This window comes from Plectropomus leopardus, chromosome 16 (genome assembly GCF_026936395.1).
Source record: "Plectropomus leopardus strain MGB_pleo_1.0 chromosome 16, ASM2693639v1, whole genome shotgun sequence".
NCBI lineage: Eukaryota > Metazoa > Chordata > Actinopteri > Perciformes > Serranidae > Plectropomus > Plectropomus leopardus.
In genome coordinates, this window is record NC_142191.1 from 9,503,119 (window position 1) to 9,521,725 (window position 18,607).

The 18,607-nt window shown below is 39.3% G+C and overlaps 1 protein-coding gene across 1 annotated transcript in view; it reads left to right on the forward strand.

The window, feature by feature from the left end:
• The window catches only part of nbas (NBAS subunit of NRZ tethering complex), a 221,937-nt gene that overhangs the window by 27,473 nt on the left and 175,857 nt on the right, over window positions 1-18,607 (forward strand). Inside the window, exons 15-19 of the mRNA XM_042503247.2 lie at window positions 1,810-2,085; window positions 7,158-7,283; window positions 8,498-8,649; window positions 8,819-8,956; window positions 16,183-16,261. Coding sequence (XP_042359181.2) covers window positions 1,810-2,085; window positions 7,158-7,283; window positions 8,498-8,649; window positions 8,819-8,956; window positions 16,183-16,261 — 771 coding nt within the window. The remainder of the gene's footprint in view (window positions 1-1,809; window positions 2,086-7,157; window positions 7,284-8,497; window positions 8,650-8,818; window positions 8,957-16,182; window positions 16,262-18,607) is intronic.

The following is an 18,607-nucleotide window of genomic DNA, read 5'->3' on the forward strand; positions in this document are numbered from 1 at the left end:
GAGTTGGGGCTGTGTATTAGTGCAGCACTGTGGAAGCTGTCTCAGCTCCTCATTGATTAAAGCGCTTAATGCTTTACAGGTGCTAAATGTTTCATAAACCCTGGCTGGGAGCTCCTCGGCTAGGAGCTACCATTTTTTTTCTCCAGTGTGCTAAAACCCAGAGGGGCATCTTTACAAAATATGAGGACTTGCTGCGGATGAAAAATGGGCAAATAATATTCCCCCAACTGAGGCGATGAAAAAAAACTACAGAACAGGACAAGTTTGAGAAAGAACTCTGGACAGCTTGGATTTAGTTTTTTTTTTCATCAAGCAGCTTGACCTTGCTGTTGTTTTGTGTTTTAGGCAGCCTGCTGATCTGGCATGAGGGTGTTAAATTGTGTTTACCAGCTTAAGCACAGCTATATGTAAACAGTGCTGCATTGCTTCATTTTTCATTCATCACTTCCTGCTGGCAAAGAAGCGTCCACACTCAGCATCAGAAAGTCGTTCTGGGCAGGGGCTGTAAATCTGACAGCCTCAATCATCGGGAATGGGCGTTCTTCTGTTTTGCAGCCCTCGCTTTATGATTCGGTCCAACAAGACAGATGTATTTTTATGTAAAGAGACAACTGTGGCTTTATGATCGCATCCAAGGCATATGTTAGCAGTATAACTCAAAGTTATGTTTAAATCATTTCTTGTTACTCTTGTTCATCAATTCTCTTGTGCTCCATCATTTTTGAATCCCGCTGCCTCCATCCCCGGGTGAATGGGTTTTAAACTTATAGATATCACCATGAAACTTCCCCAGTTGATTACTCACATTAAGACAGTTTTTTTGTTTATGACAAGTTTTCTGAAAATGTATGTTTAAATATGCAAACGAGGCGTTACTTAATTAAACTTTTTTTAATTTTGTCTGATTTTTTTCACAATTTTGTTATTGTTTTCCGTTATGTATTTCTGTCGTTGAGTCTGTTTTTTCCTTTACATAACTTAGTAGTACAGGAGTTACCCATGAGAATACGCAAAGCAAAAAGTGTAGGTATAATAAGCTAAAGCTCTAGCCTACACCTTTTCAGTCTTTATTTTCTTTCTTTCCTTTTGTTTTTCCTTTTAATTTAATGCCTTGATGTTATTTTTTTGTTAAAGAGGAATGAAATAAATTACCTAAAACAAACAACAACCTAAATAGACGCTGATTTGCACACATTGTCACAATAAAAATCTAAATGTTGGATAAAGCCAGGTTTAACATTTTTGCTTCTTCTTTTTTTTTTTTTTACATCAGAGTTTGATGTAAAAAAAAAAAAAAAATGCTCCCATCCCCCCGTTTTTTTTTTTTAATTTTTTTTTTTTAAGTATGAGTATGAAAAAAAACCCTAATTTTAAACAACTGACTTTAAATATATATATTGTAAAATTTCATACATATTAAGACAAGATAATAGGTGTTGGTGTATAACATAACAGTTTTTACCAAGCCACCAATTTCATCAAGCCTCCCTAGTTGATCATTTACATAAAGCCATTAATTTTTTGTTCTCCGAAATTTCATGTTTAAATATGCAAATTATGCATTATGTAATTAAATATAATTTTTGCACACATTTCCAGAACAGAAATCTGCATTAAAATAAACGACTAAATGTTCATTTTTGATGTTTTCATTCCATTAGTCTGAAAGAAGCAAAAATGTCAGCAATATGTCAAAACTGACCGGTGCATGAATAGACTGTGTTTTCACCTGTAGTCTCACCTTAACTTTTGTCATCTCTCAGTTTACCTCCATCCTCTTTGTGACAATATATCTTTTACTATCCGCAGTGTGAGGTGAAGCTGGCTCAGAAGCGTGGGCGCCTGGAGAGCAACCTGAGTGGCGGGGCCAGTGAGGATGAGGAGGGCGATGATGGCGGAGACTCTGACTCAGACGAAGAGTCCTCAGCCAAAGCCCGCTACTTCGGCTACATCAAGCAGGGCCTGTATTATGTGACAGAGATGGAGCGGTTCGCCCCGCTGCGCAAACGCCCCCGCACTGTAATCAAGAACTACCGTCTGGTCAGCCTGAGGTCAACCACCCCAGAGGAACTGTATCAGAGGAAGGTAGGATTATAAATGACTGGAATATTAGTGTTCACATTCACCGGCTGATGCTTAACCCGACTCTTTTGAAACACTAATCTTGTGCATCTGGTTTATACTGTGAGGGCAATAGCTCTGAGTTCATCTCCAGATTTTTTATACAGAATGCTCCTCTTGACATAGCTTTTTTGATAGCAGGATGAGAGCTCAGTTTATTAAGTAGGGATGTAGATAATTTCACTGGTGTCATACTTTTGAATTTTAGACTTTCTCCGAATCCTGAATCCACGTTGTCACAGTTTCTGTTTGAAGGAGTTTGATCAGGCAGAAACGACCCCTTTATGGCTGTGGTTAAAAGTAATCTTAAAGATTTATATTTAAATAAATGTCAATTAAAGGGAGAGCAAATAAAATACATATTTTTTTATGTATTTTATATATTCAAGATTTATGTGATGCAATAACACCTCTTGTAGCGCCTGCTGCATCATCCAGAGGGAGTCAATTCCCACCGACAAGCACATAGCCATAGCATCATGTGACCTATAAAAGCGAAAAAAGTGTTTCCATTTGCAGTTTTGCAAAATATCACTTTTGGGAATCACTTGAAATACCACCTAATGTGAGCGTTATATTTTTTTGCGATTAATGGGAGCTTTTTTAAAACTGACTTGTTTCCTTTAGGTGTGTTTTGTATTCACAATTTCAATGTGCACAATGTGAGGGTTAATGGAAACCCACCGAATGACTTTGGTGACTTTTCCTGTAACTCCAGCATGTAGTTGACATTTGTAATTTTGGGTAAAATGTCTCAACTGTAGGATGAATTGCCATGAAATTTGGTTCTTGCATTCATCTTCCCCACAGGGTGAACTGAAATTACTTTGTTGATCCATTCACTTTTCATCTAGCCCCATCATCAGGTCAAAGTATCACTCAGTCAAATGCTTTTCTGAGCCTCCATGAGCCTCAACTGCACATTGTTTTGTGCTAATTAGCAAATATTAGCATGCTAACATGCACACTGTGCCAAAGATCAGCCTCACAGAGCTGCTAGCATCAGTCTTTGAGGTTTGAATGAGCAGCCAGTTGGTCGCTTGGTTACTGAGGTGACTCTGTGGAGAAGTCACATAACGGTATTCATATTTCATAACATTTACATAATTGGTGTGACCTGTCTGGAAAGGTACTTTTTATTTGACAAGTCAGGTTGCAGTATCAGTATGTTAAACCCAGCAGGAGTCCTTAGAATGAGGCAGCATATCTCAGTCTGAGAGTCACAATGAAGAGTCGCATTTCTGTCACTGTTTACTTATTCATCGCAGCACACACAACAAAATCTTATGTGCTTATGCGAGAAAAGCCCTCGTCAGTGCTCATGCCTTCATGTTTGGATTTGAATGTTCTTTTAGCTCAGCAATCTAAACAGCAATTTCAGAGCTGACGTGCAGTTCTCCGCCTCACACAGTGTTATAAATTCATTTTGGCAAAGAAATTGATAATACCTATTTAATATTTCAAACATACTCCATTCCTAATTATACCGCCTCTTTTGTAAAGCCTTTATCTTATGCAAAGTGATACATGAGTCACATGCGCCTCGCTGTAATGCCAGTAATAATTTTTTAAGATCAGTTCTCTTCAGGGGCGGATATCACATTTACCATGAAACTCTTCATTTCTTTTTGCAGCTTAATTTAGCAGCAACTGAAGGACGTCACATGAATCCGTTTGGTCACTGACTGAATTACAGCGGGCTGATCTGCGAAATTGGTTTCTGACTAAATAAATCCTGTGCCAGCTCAGTGAAGTGCTATTGTTCTGTTGGATCGGCTCCAGAGCGCTGTTGAGGAGAAATGAAAACCAAGCAAGATGTTCAGTCTGCTTTAAGGCTATTTCTCAGTCCCAGGGGTTTCTCTGAAATGCTAATTGCTGCATTAGAAATATGGCTGTTGTTGCCACTCGCTACAAATTGCAGCAAAGGCAACAACATGCTCTGTCATAAAGCACAATATCGGCTCTCGACGGTCCCAAGTTTAAGCATGGTTCATCAGTCATTTTTATGACCCATCATCTACTTCCTTCTTCATCATTGTCATCATCATTAGATGTCATTAGTCATCGCCATCAATCCTAACAGTGGAGAGTTACAAAGTAATGTATCATTATTATCTCTTTGTAACACTTGGTACCCGCGGCACTTCCCCAGCTGCTGCTCTCCTGTTGGAATTGGTTTTTTTTTTTATATTCACATGTACCACATGGAGGCGTGTAAAGGGGAGGAAGCGTGTGAGTACTGTGTGCATGCATACATGGTATGCATGCTAGAGCTCCATCAACACTGGATTGTTGTGCCAATGCTGATACAGATATTTGGATGCATTTTAAAAAGAAGTTTATAACCTGTAGCTTATGTTATTATTGCAAAATACACAATATATCACTATGTATTTGAATTTAAATCTATCTATCTATCTATCTATCTGTCTACCTGTCCTTCTATCTATCTCTTTATCTATCTTTCTATCTCTCTATTTATCGGTCTGTCTATCTCTATCTCTTTATCTCCCTATCTCTCTCTAATATGGTAACACTTGTGACAAAGATGTGATTGACAGTTTAATAATAACATTTACAGTCAAAATGACACTGAAAATATAAACTTCAATGAGATTTGAAAATTATAAATTATTCTAAGCATCTTTTTCTAAATTATCAGACAGCATATCAGACAACATATACACCAATATCAATATATTTGTGATCGGCAAATATTGGCTAATAAAATTGGCCAACCAATATATCAGTAGGGGTCCATTGAATCCATATTTGATTAATTGTGTATGTCAGTACCTGCATATTGCTTATATGAACAGTTTTACATTAACACTCACCCACACGCAGAAATCAGTGACCTGATCTCTCCTCAGAGTTTCACCTCACTTCAGGTTTGTAGTCCGGCTGACTGCGAGTCGACCAGAACCAGTGATTTCGAGTTATTTCCTCAAGTCAGCCTCTTCATGTGTTTTGGAGTTTGATGATGCGTTTTGTGGCGTAACCCTGCCTGCGTGAGTACCATACTGGCAGGGCTGCTAACAGTTTTATTAGCCGAATCCGGAGAGAGAAGGAAGCAGTTTTTGATGTCCTCCTACGTGAGGTTTAACTGTGTGGGGTTCTTATTGCCCTCAAGGAACCACAGTCTGGCTAATGTGTTGCTTTGTACTCCTACACAGAAAGAGCTGGATACTCTGTGTGTGTGTGTGTGTGTGTGTGTATACACATGTACTTTCACACAAATTGAGTGGGCCTGGATAAACTGAGGTGTCATGCTGCTGTTGGATCAAATTATTTCGCGAGACATTGATATGGCACAAAACCTACTTTAGCATCATTATATGTTAACATCTAAGCCAAACTAATTTCATAATAATAATGATAATAATGAAAACACCAACCAATACTACAACATCTGCCAAAGAATAATATATGCTGTGTATCGTAACAGTCGACACCATACTAGCAGTTGTGTGACTGTTTTAGAATACATGCATGAATTCAGTTAAATCCTAACATGTACACAATGAATGTTCTCCTTAATACACTCATGTGTTTAAGGGTATGTGCAGTATCTTTCAACCTGGACCCTGTTTAAACGTGCTTGTGTCTTAACAACGAATGGAACAGCAACTTTTGAAACTATTTTAAAATTTTGTCTGGCATGTTTGCGCTGTCAACTTGCGTTCACTAAAAGTGTTTGGTTAGAGATAAACCTTTTTTGTTTAACCAGAAACAGCCCTGAATTCACTAAGTGGTTTTCCATTACAGATTTGCATAAAACGTAAAAGATGTTTTTAAAATGTTGATAAAACACAATTGCGAGATGATTCTGTTTCCATTGAGTGATGTTATGTGACTTCTCCTCTCCTTATAACATTCCCAGAAGCATGGCGATGGATGTTCAAAACAGCACGTATATTTATATTGCAGCCACAGCACTAGCTGTCATTATTTCCAATCGGAGGTGATGTATGCCTGTTAGGCAAGCAATAACGGAAAGGCAAGCCCCTTATATGTAGGAGTGGCCACGTATTTTTTCAGTTTTGTTTGTGTGGCATTGAAAAAGTCATAAAAACCCTATGTTAGCACCTCTATTGGCCAAACTTTTTAAGTTATCTACTGGTTTGGTTTATTTCCAAAAACCTGCAAAACTGATACATATTCTGTTGTGCAAAGCAGCACATTTACAATGCCAACATGCTTAACTAAGATGGCCAACATTGTGAACCACTTAAAATCAACATGTTAGTTAACGTTGTCATTATGAGTGTGTTAGCATGCTGCTATGTGTAAGTACAGCTGCTTGCATGGCCATAGACTTTTTATTATTTTTGTGAAGTAATACTGACGCTGTGTATGATATATAGTCCCAATATCTGGCTCCTGGTTCCTCCTTCAGTTTTTCTCCCTCTGTGCGTCTGATTGTCTTTCTTCAAATATCCCCAAATAGTCCCTCCCTTCAGCCATTGTCCTTTTCCCTCTGTAGCAGACCCAATCCAGACTGTCACACCACACATTGCTGCACAGATTGAAATCTGTGTGTTAGAGCTGTTCCTATTCAGTCTTTGTGCATTCAGACGGCATATTTGGGATTTCGCAAGTGCCATAGCTTTTGCTTCTTTGTCCATCAGTTTGATGGAAAATTGGGCCATGGACTTTTCTCCCGTGTGATATTTTTTTGCCTAGACATTTGCTTTATATATATTCATTTAGTGCTGTTTAGGAACACAGTGCATGAAGATTGAATCAGTAAAATACCCTTGGGATGATAATTGGATATAAAACATAAAAATACCTCATAGAATTTGAAATAAATTAAACTGATGCACAGTTCTGTAGTTCTGCTCTATTTTTTGTACAGAATCAGACAATTAAATGTGTTTCTTAATTAGAGTTTTGTCTGCTCAAAGCTTGAAAAAGCTTCTCATCAAATGTTTTCTTTCATCTCACAAACTGGATCACTTCAAAATACATCGGCCCTTCTTTCCTGATCATGTTCATTTTTTGTTTGTTTGTTTTTTTTGTTTATCCCACAGATTGACAATGAAGAATACGGCGAAGCTCTGTCTCTTGCTCAAGCGTATAATCTGGATTCTGACCTGGTCTACCAAAGACAATGGAGGAAGAGTACCGTCAGCATCGCCTCAATACAAGATTATTTGGTAAGAGATAGAATGAATGAGACATGAGGAGAGTAAGAGGAGAGATGGTTAAGAAGAGAGAGAAAGAGAACTGTATTAGACTTGGTGTTTCTCAGTATATTAGATTTGTGGTAAGAAATATAAAGTATCAGTGTCCATACTGTCATGAAAAACCTGGAAAAGTCATGAAATTTGCAAATATCAACTTCCAGGCCTGGACTATGTATGGAAAACTAAATATACCATGGAAGTTTTAGAAGAGACATGGAATTTTGTTCCACAAACCTGTATGATAACACATGATGTGTTCAAGGACCGATAGATATTTAAAACTTAATAATTTATGTGTTTACAGTTTCTTGCTGTGCTAATTGGTATCATTTTTGGACATTTTTAGAGAGGCTCGTGGATTTGGAAGGCTTTCTTCAAGAATCAGCCAAAAAGAAAAAAAAAAAAAAAATTAAATTGCCTTTTTTTTAATTTTTTTTTTTTTTTTTTTACAGAAAAAAGGCAGACATTTTTTAAAGAAAAAAAAACAAAAAAAATTCACCAATGATTTTAAAAAACAGCCAGTATTTTAAAAGAAAACATTGCTGTGGGTTTGGAGGGCATGTTTTCTTTAAAAAAAATGGAAGTAAAATAAATAAAAGATACAGCAATATAAAGTTGTATGCTCCTCCCTTAAAGCCAAAATAAAAAACTTTAAAAAAAAATTAGTTCCTTCCCAATGCTTTAAAAAATTGTTTGACATATTTCTTCTTTTTTTGCAGCAACCAGCTCTCTCTCATAAGTAACAAACATTTCCTTAGATATATTTAAAAATTCAGTTCTAATCGTGTTCTGAATTCATTTTTTTTTCATTTTTTTAAATGATATATATTTACAAAAGCTTAAATTTGCCACAAAGTCACGAAAAGTCATGGAAATTTATTGGTAAAAATGTGTCTGAGCCCTGTCGTGTGTGTGTGTGTGTGTGTGTGTGTGTGTGTGTGTGTGTGTGTGTGTGTGTGTGTGGGTGTGTGTGTGTGTGTGTGTGTGGGTGTGTGTGTGTGTGTGTGTGTGTGGGGCTGAGGAGGGTACAGCACACGTTAAAGTGCAGCACAGCCCCCTTACTCTATTTCACGCATCATTTTTACCAATTTGTTGAAAATTTTCACACCCTTCCCATCCTAATTCTTTATCTCATTTTATCCCATCATTTCTTCTGAACTTATCCCCCCCCCCATCCCACCCAGAGCAAAATCTGCAAGCGCTCATGGGTGCTGCACGAGTGTGTGGAGCGCGTCCCGGAAAATGTCGATGCGGCCAAGGAGCTGCTGCAGTACGGCCTGAAGGGGACCGACCTCGAGGCCCTCATCGCCATAGGAAACCGGGAAGATGGGGGCAGGTAAGCCCTGAAAACACACTGAGGCAATCCTTAAACATAAATAGTATGAATGCCAGTCGATGTTTGTTCCTTCTTCTCTTCATAAACCCGAGGCTCATTCTGCTTGTCTCATTTTGTTTATCCATATTTACCTATTGGCTACAGAATGTGTTTCCTCACCATCTCGCAGGTTTATCATGCCAGGCGATGTTGACCTCGACGACCTTCCCTACGAAGACATCCTGTCAGGCGAGGAGGAGCTGGAGAGGAGGAAGGAGAGGGAGAACAGGAAGAGACGAGAGCTGCTGGCCAAGGTCGACTTCAGCAGGTACACAGACAGTCAGACTGTTGGTTAGTCAGCTCAGTTATTCAGTCAGACAGCAGATCAAGACAGAAAGTAGCAGAAGGCAGAAATGCTGCCAGTGTTCTGAATTTACAGAGACTACAGCATTTATTTGAACAAAATCACCAAGGATGGCTTGTGGTTACAGAGAAACCATCCTTCAGCCAGAGGACCGGAGCTCACTTGGCATGTATCTACCTTGCTGAAGTGTCCTTGTGCAAGTTTCCAAAGCCCTAACTTTATGCATACAATCCTTTTACAGAGTGGTTCTTCTTTTTAGGAATGGAAGCTGCATACATTTGTAGGTGGAAATGTTGGTCTGCTGTTTCAACCTAGTCACAAGTTGGCATTGTATGTTTTTGCAAACCACAAATAAGTTTTGTACTAATATGTATCATATCAACGTTTCTAAAGTGATGCAGTATGAGCGGACTTTCTCATCACCAGGTGGAGGGGGTGGGGTAAATGGCGTGACATCTAAGTGATGCTTGTCAAGCTTCAGACAAAACTTTTTTTTCTATAGCGACCTGATTCTGTGTTTCCTGCAGCTTTTCAGTTCCCAAACGTGGGTGTTTTAAAGAGACTCATCTGTTTTTCCACAGGGGATGTATGTACACATTGCTGGGTTTCCAACAGAGGCAGTGCCCTGAAAACTGATCTTCTCCTAACCATAAACAAGTGTTTTTTGTGCCTAAACCTAACCAGATGTAAACCACCGCATTGTTGGAATATTAAGAAACATAGAACAACTTATTCACTACATAATAATGAACAAATTTAAGAAGTAATTTCAGAGGTGTGCAGAAATGTACAATGCCAACATTTTTTCTTGCAGTTGGGTTGGTCTGTTGGTTGTGTTGATGGTTGTTGTGTTACTGTGTCTGATAGTTTGTCTGTTGTTGTAGATTTTTCTCTCATAATTAACTGAGAGAGAAATAGAGGGGCTGAGCGGATCAATACATTGTGCACAGCTGTACAGTGAAATCGGTCAAATTTGCGGTATAGTTGCAAGGTTGTGCAGAATTCACAGGGATTGGCTGAATTTGTGTGAATTGCTGCGATCGCAACGTCGTTCAATCCTGAAGGGAATAATTTGAAACAAAGCATTGTGGTGCTATAGAGAAGGCTTACAAATCATGTTCCCGATATGACAGAAAATGTTTGTGTGGTCCTGACATCACAGCAAACATCACTTCATCATTTTCATATTTTATTCAGTGAAAACATCACATCCAGACTAAAATGAACCAAGCCACAGGTGTGAAAGCACCCTTAGCCTTGTCAATAAACTGCTCAGCACTGTTTGTATAATTTCCCACTAAACTTTTAAGACCGCACCACCAAAATCCAACACCAGCCTCCGACTCTCAGTAGCAGTTGTTAGGTGGGTGGTAATATCCCACCAAGGGAAACCTGACTCTGACCCATGTGTGTCGCCAAGTCGGCAGGTTGTTGCCTACCTACAGAGCCTAAATTAAGTAATTAGTATTCACAGTATGAACTATAATGATAGGGGCTGCGAATGTGACTCGATTTGTTGAAAATAAAGAAAAGGAGAGATTGTGGTGGCGGTATTTAAAGTGCAGACAAGGAAACAATGAGGAAACGGGAGAGAGGGCTGCCAAATTTAACACTGATTGTTTGATTAGGTCGCACACCGGAGAGCGGGGATCATAAAGGCTGGGACATTAATGAGGGTGAGGGAGCGAGAAGGAGAGCACGTTGGTGGAGATTAGTGGGTAATCTGCTGAAGGTAATTTATGCCTTTGTTGTTGAGTGCCCAGGGAAAGACTAATGAAAAACCCTTTAGTGATCACTAATCACCTCTCGTACGCACACACACAAATACACACACATGCATCATGAAACACCCACAAGCTTAATATGAGTCCAAACACGTTACATACATCTGTAAAAATAAAAACAAAAGGAGATAAAGTGAAGTAAATTATGCATTTTTAAAATGTTTGCTTATGCAAAAAAGCGTTGTGCATACAGGTATTTCAAGCTTTAGTAGCTGGATTGTGCTGCTGTCTCTATTGTTCTCCTCACCTCAGATACTTAACCAGTGAGCCTCCGGTCTGCATTTGAATGAGGAAGAGCAAGAACGCTGTATTATCTCCCCCTCAGCGCCACGTTTAATTTTTTGTTTTTATCCCTTTGCCTGTTTGATTTTCTTTCTGTTTGGCTCATTGTGTTATAAAACTGTTTAGCTTCAGTGCAGACCTTTAGTCCGTGGTAGATAAAGAAAAGATGGAGGATGAAAGAAAGATAGAAGGGAGAGTGAAAAAATCGATAATTCGCAAACATTAAAAAAGGCCATTACATTAAATCGTCAGGGAATTACCTTCTTTAAAATTGCTGATGTTCCTCTTTGCTCTACCTCTGACTCTAAGTGTCTGCCAGAAAGCTCATATGTATCCCCAAAACATTTTTTATGCATATATATATACATATATATATATGTGTGTGTCTGTGTGTGTTTGCGTTTGGGTGCAGCGAAGCTCCTCACTAATGGATGTGCCCATGTTGCCTTGAGGCCCGAGGCTGAGGTCTGAGACAGATAATAATTCTCTTAATTTCTTTTTAACTACACCACCATTATAGAAATGGCTCGGTATCGATCACAGCTGCTCCGTGTGTGCTTTGTGTGTGATGCTCTTGTGAGTTGATAAGGACTGCATTTAACTTCTGACAGTCACACCGAGTGCATCTTTGGTCCCTCTATGTCTTCTTTGGTTGTCTGTGTATGTGTGTTTGTATATGTGTGTGCTTGGAAGACACAATTGACTTAGACTGTTTTCTCTTTCACCAGTCATCCAGTGAAATAAAGTGTGATTATTCTTGAAGCTGCAGTTGGAACTTTTACAAAAATGACATTTTGTCAAATTTGCTCTCACTATCAACACAGTAGTACATAAGAGAAATGATCTGTGAAAAAATCATGTTCATCCTCCTCGTAGTGCTTCAGATAGCTATTTTTTCAAAATCCACAGCAGCTAAAGTAAGCAACCAATCAGAGCCAAGGATTCGTGAACTGCGGTCAAACAAGGCAGCAATGATCAGATGAATCCAGATGTTTTGAGAAAGATATTTTAGTGTACTGTTTGTAAAATGAGAAAGTTTTGCTTTGGCCAATGGGTGGTGCTTCCTTTTTGGCTTGACTATTTCCAACATGCCAAGTTAAAACTCAAAGTCCACATTAAATTAATTGTTCCGGTAGCTCTTACCTCATTGCTTCATGTTCAGCTGTTCATTTTGCTGATAAGTTCGTAGTAGTTATTTGATTTCATGACACCCTGACAGCTGTGTGTGCCAGTCAGTGTGCTCACGATCAATGGCGCTGCTCACAGTTGGTTAGATGGGTATACGGGCATGAACTCAATACTGCAGAATTTTCCACTGCACAGACTCTGGCTCCCGTGTCACCAGCAGCTGTAGCTGGGACATTTTGATTTCATTTTTGTCCGGTTTTTATTCATTTGCAGTAGTTTCTTGTAAATGCCATTTGATGCAGTACAAGGGGGCAGAGCAATATGATTTTTTTCACAGATCATCTGTCTCATGTACTACTGTGTGGAAAAAAGTGACTGTTTCAGTAATTATGACAAAGTTATTCCTATGAAAATTAGGAGGCTGCAAAATACAGCTTTAACTCTTGGAAAAAAAAAGACTTTTGGAAGTCACTGTTAAGCCCCTTTTGCGCTGCACAAAAAAACCTGCTATTATCCGCTCACATATGGATTTTTAATGTAATGGGGAAGGTCAGAAATGGCATGTACAACTGGTCAAATGACTGTGCGGAAGACCCAGGTATTTATTGCCTCTGACTCCGATTGGCATTGATGGAAACACAACACTTGGGGTAATGTACTCATTTTTGGCCTTTAATCGGCCAGATGCAATGACACGCCGCTGCTAATTACTGTTCGTTTCTGCCCAAGCAGCGATAATCCAAATTAGTCTGCTTTGAGTTTGAAAGAGAGACTGAATAAGTAAGAGAATAGGAGAAGTAACTGTAAAGTTTTCACAGACCTCCATCCATGCTGCTTTCTACTGTTTACCACTAACTTGTTTTCCAGCCTGTCCATGACGTCGAATAAAACACACCAAAAAAAACCGCTACACACACAGAAAGGCATACTCATCTGCTGCAGAGCCGTGTACACAGCTCTAGTCTACTGGCAATGGGAAAGGAGTATATAGCCTATTTTTTAGCAAGTTTACCTGAAAAACCTGCGTAAAAGCGCTATTTTTTTAGGGAAAAGGGGTATTTAAGATTAACACTTTTCATTATATTATAAATAACTAGTCAAACTCAATTAATTCTTTCTTCCAGACGATGTTAATTTCCTTCTCAGCAGCATATTTTGTTTAAAGGAAATGATAGATGTTAATGCAGCTCTCTAGCTTCTCTTGTTACTACCAGCTTCACCCCTACAGGCAGTGTGTTGCACACACGCTGCATTCAGTTATCCTGAAATGTAATGTCACATAAAATACAGATTTCCTCGGGACTCAGTTATTGTTTCATATTCTTAACTGTCATGCTCTAGTCTGTTTTAAAACTGTTTTTGGCTTCATGCAGACATTTTTATCTTTTAGCCTCTTTCTCATCAGTCTGTGGATGCATAATAAAATATAATTCAGAATCTGCCATGGGCCTTTATATCTGCTGCTCTGACTCTCTGCATACAATGACAAGACGGACAATACTGCAGTAGTCGTGTGTGTGTGTGTGTGTGTGTGTGTGTGTGTGTGTGTGTGTGTGTGTGTGTGTGTGTGTGTGAGAGAGAGAGAGAGAGAGAGAGAGGGGGAGAGTCTGCTGCAAGGTGTTTATGCTCTTATCTGATCAGATTCAGACCTCAATCACAGGTCTCATTTTCTCATTTGCTCCAGCAGTGGTTGTGTGTGTGTGTAGGCGCGCGCAGGTGACTGCTTATGCTTTTACTGTGGCATCCATATGCGTGTGAAGACATGAGCCGAAGTATTTTTGCCTGTTTATGCAGTCCAATTTTGTCCCTCACACTGTGTGATAATCGCTTTTATCACACAACGCGTTTCTGTGTGTGTGTGTGTGTGTGTGTGAGTGTACATGAATGCGAATGTGTTGGTCTGTTTATGCGGCTCAGTCTCTGTCCAGTACAGTCATATCATTCAGGGTGTTTGTACAGAGATGGAGAAGAGCGATAGCATCTGATTGTAATAACCTGCAGTCCTAATAGCGCACGCATGCATTCACACACCTTGAGGCAATCAGAGTCTCATCTCTTTACGTTAGACAGCATGTGCAGTGAAGTGTAACAGTCTAAAGCACAGTTTAAGTTGCGTGCACATTACATCTGAAAGCTCACAGCTTTCAGTCTCCATTGAGATGTGTCGCAGTGTTTTTGTTCATTCATGACCCTCTCTTAACCACGTTTTCCCCTTGAGTCACTGTTTATTGTAAGGGCAATACCGGGAACTAATATAAACCTTCGCAAAGGCACAGGCACTCTGCTGCTACCCTTTTTGTGTAAAGCCAGGTTTCCCATTTGTATGTGTAACAGTGTACTACATGCTGTTTATGCTGCACGTCAGTGGAATCCAGCAGCAGGATTAGCAATTTAGAAGCGAGAGACGTGGACCTGAATTGAACATTCGGCCACCTCTAACCTGTTGGTGGCCGTTTCCACAGTGCCGCGCTGGTGTTTGTGTGTGAAGTGCAGACAGAGAAAGAGAAAAAGAAAAAAGACTTTTTAATCAATGTTTTGTGTTAAATCCCCAACTGGTAATTAGGATGGGGATGACATAGTTAGGCAAACACTTTAGTCACAAACCAAAGTATTGAACAGATGGAAATTTTGACCTGCTTGTGGCACTAGAGAACGTCCGAGGATCACCAAAGATGTAAGGCTACATTGTCTGGCCAGCATGATTAAAGGAGTGTTGTGTTTCCATCATTGCCAAACGGAGTCGGAGGCAATAAATACCCGGGTCCTCTGCACAGTCATTTGACCAGGTGTATATGCCATTTATGACCTATAGGAATGCCCTCACTCTGAAAAGACCTGTGATTGGCCAAAGTCTCCAGTCACAGGCTAGATTTTCTAAAGCCTGAAAACAGAGCCAAGAGGAGGTGATGCAGAGCTTAAACTGCCTGCCACAGTTTTAAAAGGTTTTTAAACCTTGAGAATGAGAGCTGTCCTTTCACCATGTTTACTTCTTCTAAGGTCATTTTGTTTATGTTTGAATTTATGATTGAGCCATAATTCAAAACCCCAAGAGGAAAATAGACGGGCTAAACTACCCTTCTAACATCTCCTCTCATCTTCACTCCTTCTCTCTCTCCCTCTTCTATCTATACTTTTTTTTTTTTGCTCTGAAGAGGCAGAGCAAAGCAATAATTACCACCAGTACGAGTGTTAAGCCGCCACTCTTTGATGTGCCAGAGAGTGTGTTGAGCCAGTGTTAATCTCTGTTAGTCTGTGTAGAGGAACCCTGATAAGGCCTGATAGCGCACTCTGTAATGAGGGATTAGGGATTAAGACGGCGGTGGAGAGGTCAGCTCCCCGTGGTCACACTGCGGTTGATCCGGGCCAAGTTTTTAGGGCTCCACCTGGTCAGGTTTGTTTCCTTGTGGATCGTGCTCGGAGGGCGTGTGAATATGTGGTGAAAAGTGTTTTATTTTACTGTGTGAGCTGACCACACGCTGTGGTTTTCAGCCCTGTGGTTCCCCTCCCCAGGGCATACCTTGGGTGATTGAATTGTAGGTAGATCCTATATAACCTAGCGCCTCAATGTTTGTGGACATCCAATTTATTTATGGTCGTGATTAAATGACATTGAAAATGGATTTGATTCTCGCAGGGCAATCACTCACCCCATTGACAACTAGCATCCCATACATAACAACCCAAGGGTTCTTGTGGTCATAAGCAGTTGATTTGCTGCCCTCAGAAAATGATTAGGTCTAGAGGGCACTGTGTGGTATTGTAGTCACCGGTCCCAGGCATTGTTATATAGGCCCCTGCGGGTGTACTGTATGGGGTCAATTTACAGTTAATTTAAAGCTGGAATGTGTGTTTGTGCAGTGCGCAGACCAAAGTGTGACAGCAAAACACCATTCAGATCTTGTAATTTGAGTTTTCAATGTGGCGTTTTGGATGTTAATTGTGATGTGTTGAAGTGAATGTGCAGGCTGATTAATGTGTATGCATGTGCACGTTCAGGCTGACTCTGGAGCAGAAGGAGCTTTGCCGGAGCCGACTGAAACTACTCTCTTACCTGGACCGGCTGGAAACATACGAGGTAAAAACAATCAACACACCCTTCGGCTCCTGGAAATCTTGAACATATTACACAGCCTGAAATCATACTTTAATTCAGACTGCAAGTAGAGATTGTTTTTTATTATGAATTAATCCTCTGATTATTCCATCAATCAATTGTTTGTCCATGAAATGTCAGAAAAAAAAAGAAAAATACCCCAAATGGCAGATCTAAATACTAAATACTTGTTTCAGCTCTAGATTAAATAATAAAAACATGACACTGACAAATGTGAAAATCTGCTTGTGAAGCAAGGAGTTAAATATTATTGTCTACATGGCAGCCTGTCAGCATCATCTTCAGTCCTCTGTCAGTGTCTGCGCTGGAACACTTTAGCAACATCTAAACTGTGGTTAACATGTTTAAAACGGAAGCAAATAGACTCTAAACCCAAGAACTTGACCAGTTCTTGGGTCTAAAAAAAAATCAGACTTAGTCCTACCTTCCACTGTACAGCTATAAAAAAATATATATATATATTTAAATCGTTTTTTACAAGCTAAAGTCAACTAAAGCCCTCTGAGTGCATTATCAGACATCTATGGAGCGATCGCCAAACACCTCCTACTAAATGTTCAACACAGCCCAAAAACTGTCATATACAGTAAGAGCCAATTCAAATAAACAGAGACTGTTCAACATTTCGCCTCATTAATAATAGGTGAGAGTCAGGATGGGTGGATGGCAGCCGAGCCCATACACTGTTCACACACACACTATAAGTATCGTATCGTTACCCCTGTATTGTGATATGTATCGTATCCTGAGCCACAGTCCCCCCAACCCTCATGACTTAAAATAAAGTGTCACAAAAAAAGAAAGAAAAGAAATCATCAGTGTTACTCATCATCATGAAAAGTTATTATAATAGTGTTTTAATTGGTCTGACGTGTAGCCAGCGAACTCTGTGGAGTCTGAATGAATGTTTTCTGGACTTTCTCATTATGAAAATGGAGCACACGAGATTTCGGCTTGCTTCTGTGAGACTTTATGTGAAGCAGACTGTGTTTGAAGTGTTATTAACTGCTATTAATATAATGAAGTTTGAGGGTCACTATAGTAAAATATTATGTATTCAATTAGATGTTTGTGTAACTTAATGTTTTTGTCAAACATTCTTCATTGCTTGTTTTCCCATTGACAACCGAATGCTTTCTCTTTTCACATCCCTCCGCAGCACCGAGGCTTTTCTCATCTGCCTTTTATTGATACTCTCTCTTAACCCTACTAATCTCTTTAGAAATATTGAAAAGTTGAGGGAGATATTTACGTGAGAGGCATTTCAAGTATGTAAATAAAAGAACAAAGGGTTTAGCTAGATGAGAGACAAATCTGACACAAGAAAATACAGTTTTTCTCTCATCTAATATGAATGGGCCCACAGTATGTAAGTACTGTGCAGCTTATATATATGTATATATACATAGACATGTACAGTTGTCTTAATAAAAATAAAAATAATCAGTGATTATCTGGATAGCAATCACATTGACCAAAAGTACTATTTTCTTGCTCTTTTAAAATTGACTTAAATTCCCTGATTGTTATCAGCTCAGACAATGTCAGTTCCTTCTGTAAATTATTCCATGAAGAGGAGGCAACATAATTAAAAACTTTTTTGCCAAGTTCTGTTTGAACCTTGGGGGCCAACATCAAGAAAATATTGTGAGAGCGCAGACCATTTTGGTTTTGTTTTTACATTTATATGTACACAGATAAAAAGGAACCAGCCCAAGCAGAGATTCATATACAAAAAACAAACATTGCAAGAATCTGCAGACAAAAAAGGTTTTCAGTAGTAGCATGCAGTGTACGGTGGTGTACGCAGTTTCATAAAACGTAGAGCACAATGATATACAGTATCCAACTTCTTCAGGCACTGGTCGGGTGCATTCATAAAGAGAAGATCGCTGTAGTCCAGTAAAGGTAAAAACGTTGCTGAAATCAAGTGTTTCATTGTCTGAAGGGAGAAACAGGATTTATTCCTGAGTAAAAAACTTAATTTAAGTCTCAGCTTGGAAAAAAAAGTTTTCAGTGTGTAGTTTGAAAGAAAGTTTCTGATCAGTGATAATGCCTAGATACGTATATGTTGTGAGCATTTCAACTTTAATCCCTTGAACTGTTGAAATCTGCTTTTTTTTTAGCCTTGAATCAGGTAGATGATGCGTGTACTTTATCAAGGACATGCTCCCAAACTTCACCAGGAATCTCCCAGATCCAACTCCCAAAGTATTTTAATAGTGTTTAAGTAAGAGCAGTTGAAATTTTAGGAAGAATAGATGGTAGCTTTTTTCTATTTGAGAAAAGCAGGAATTTAAATAGATA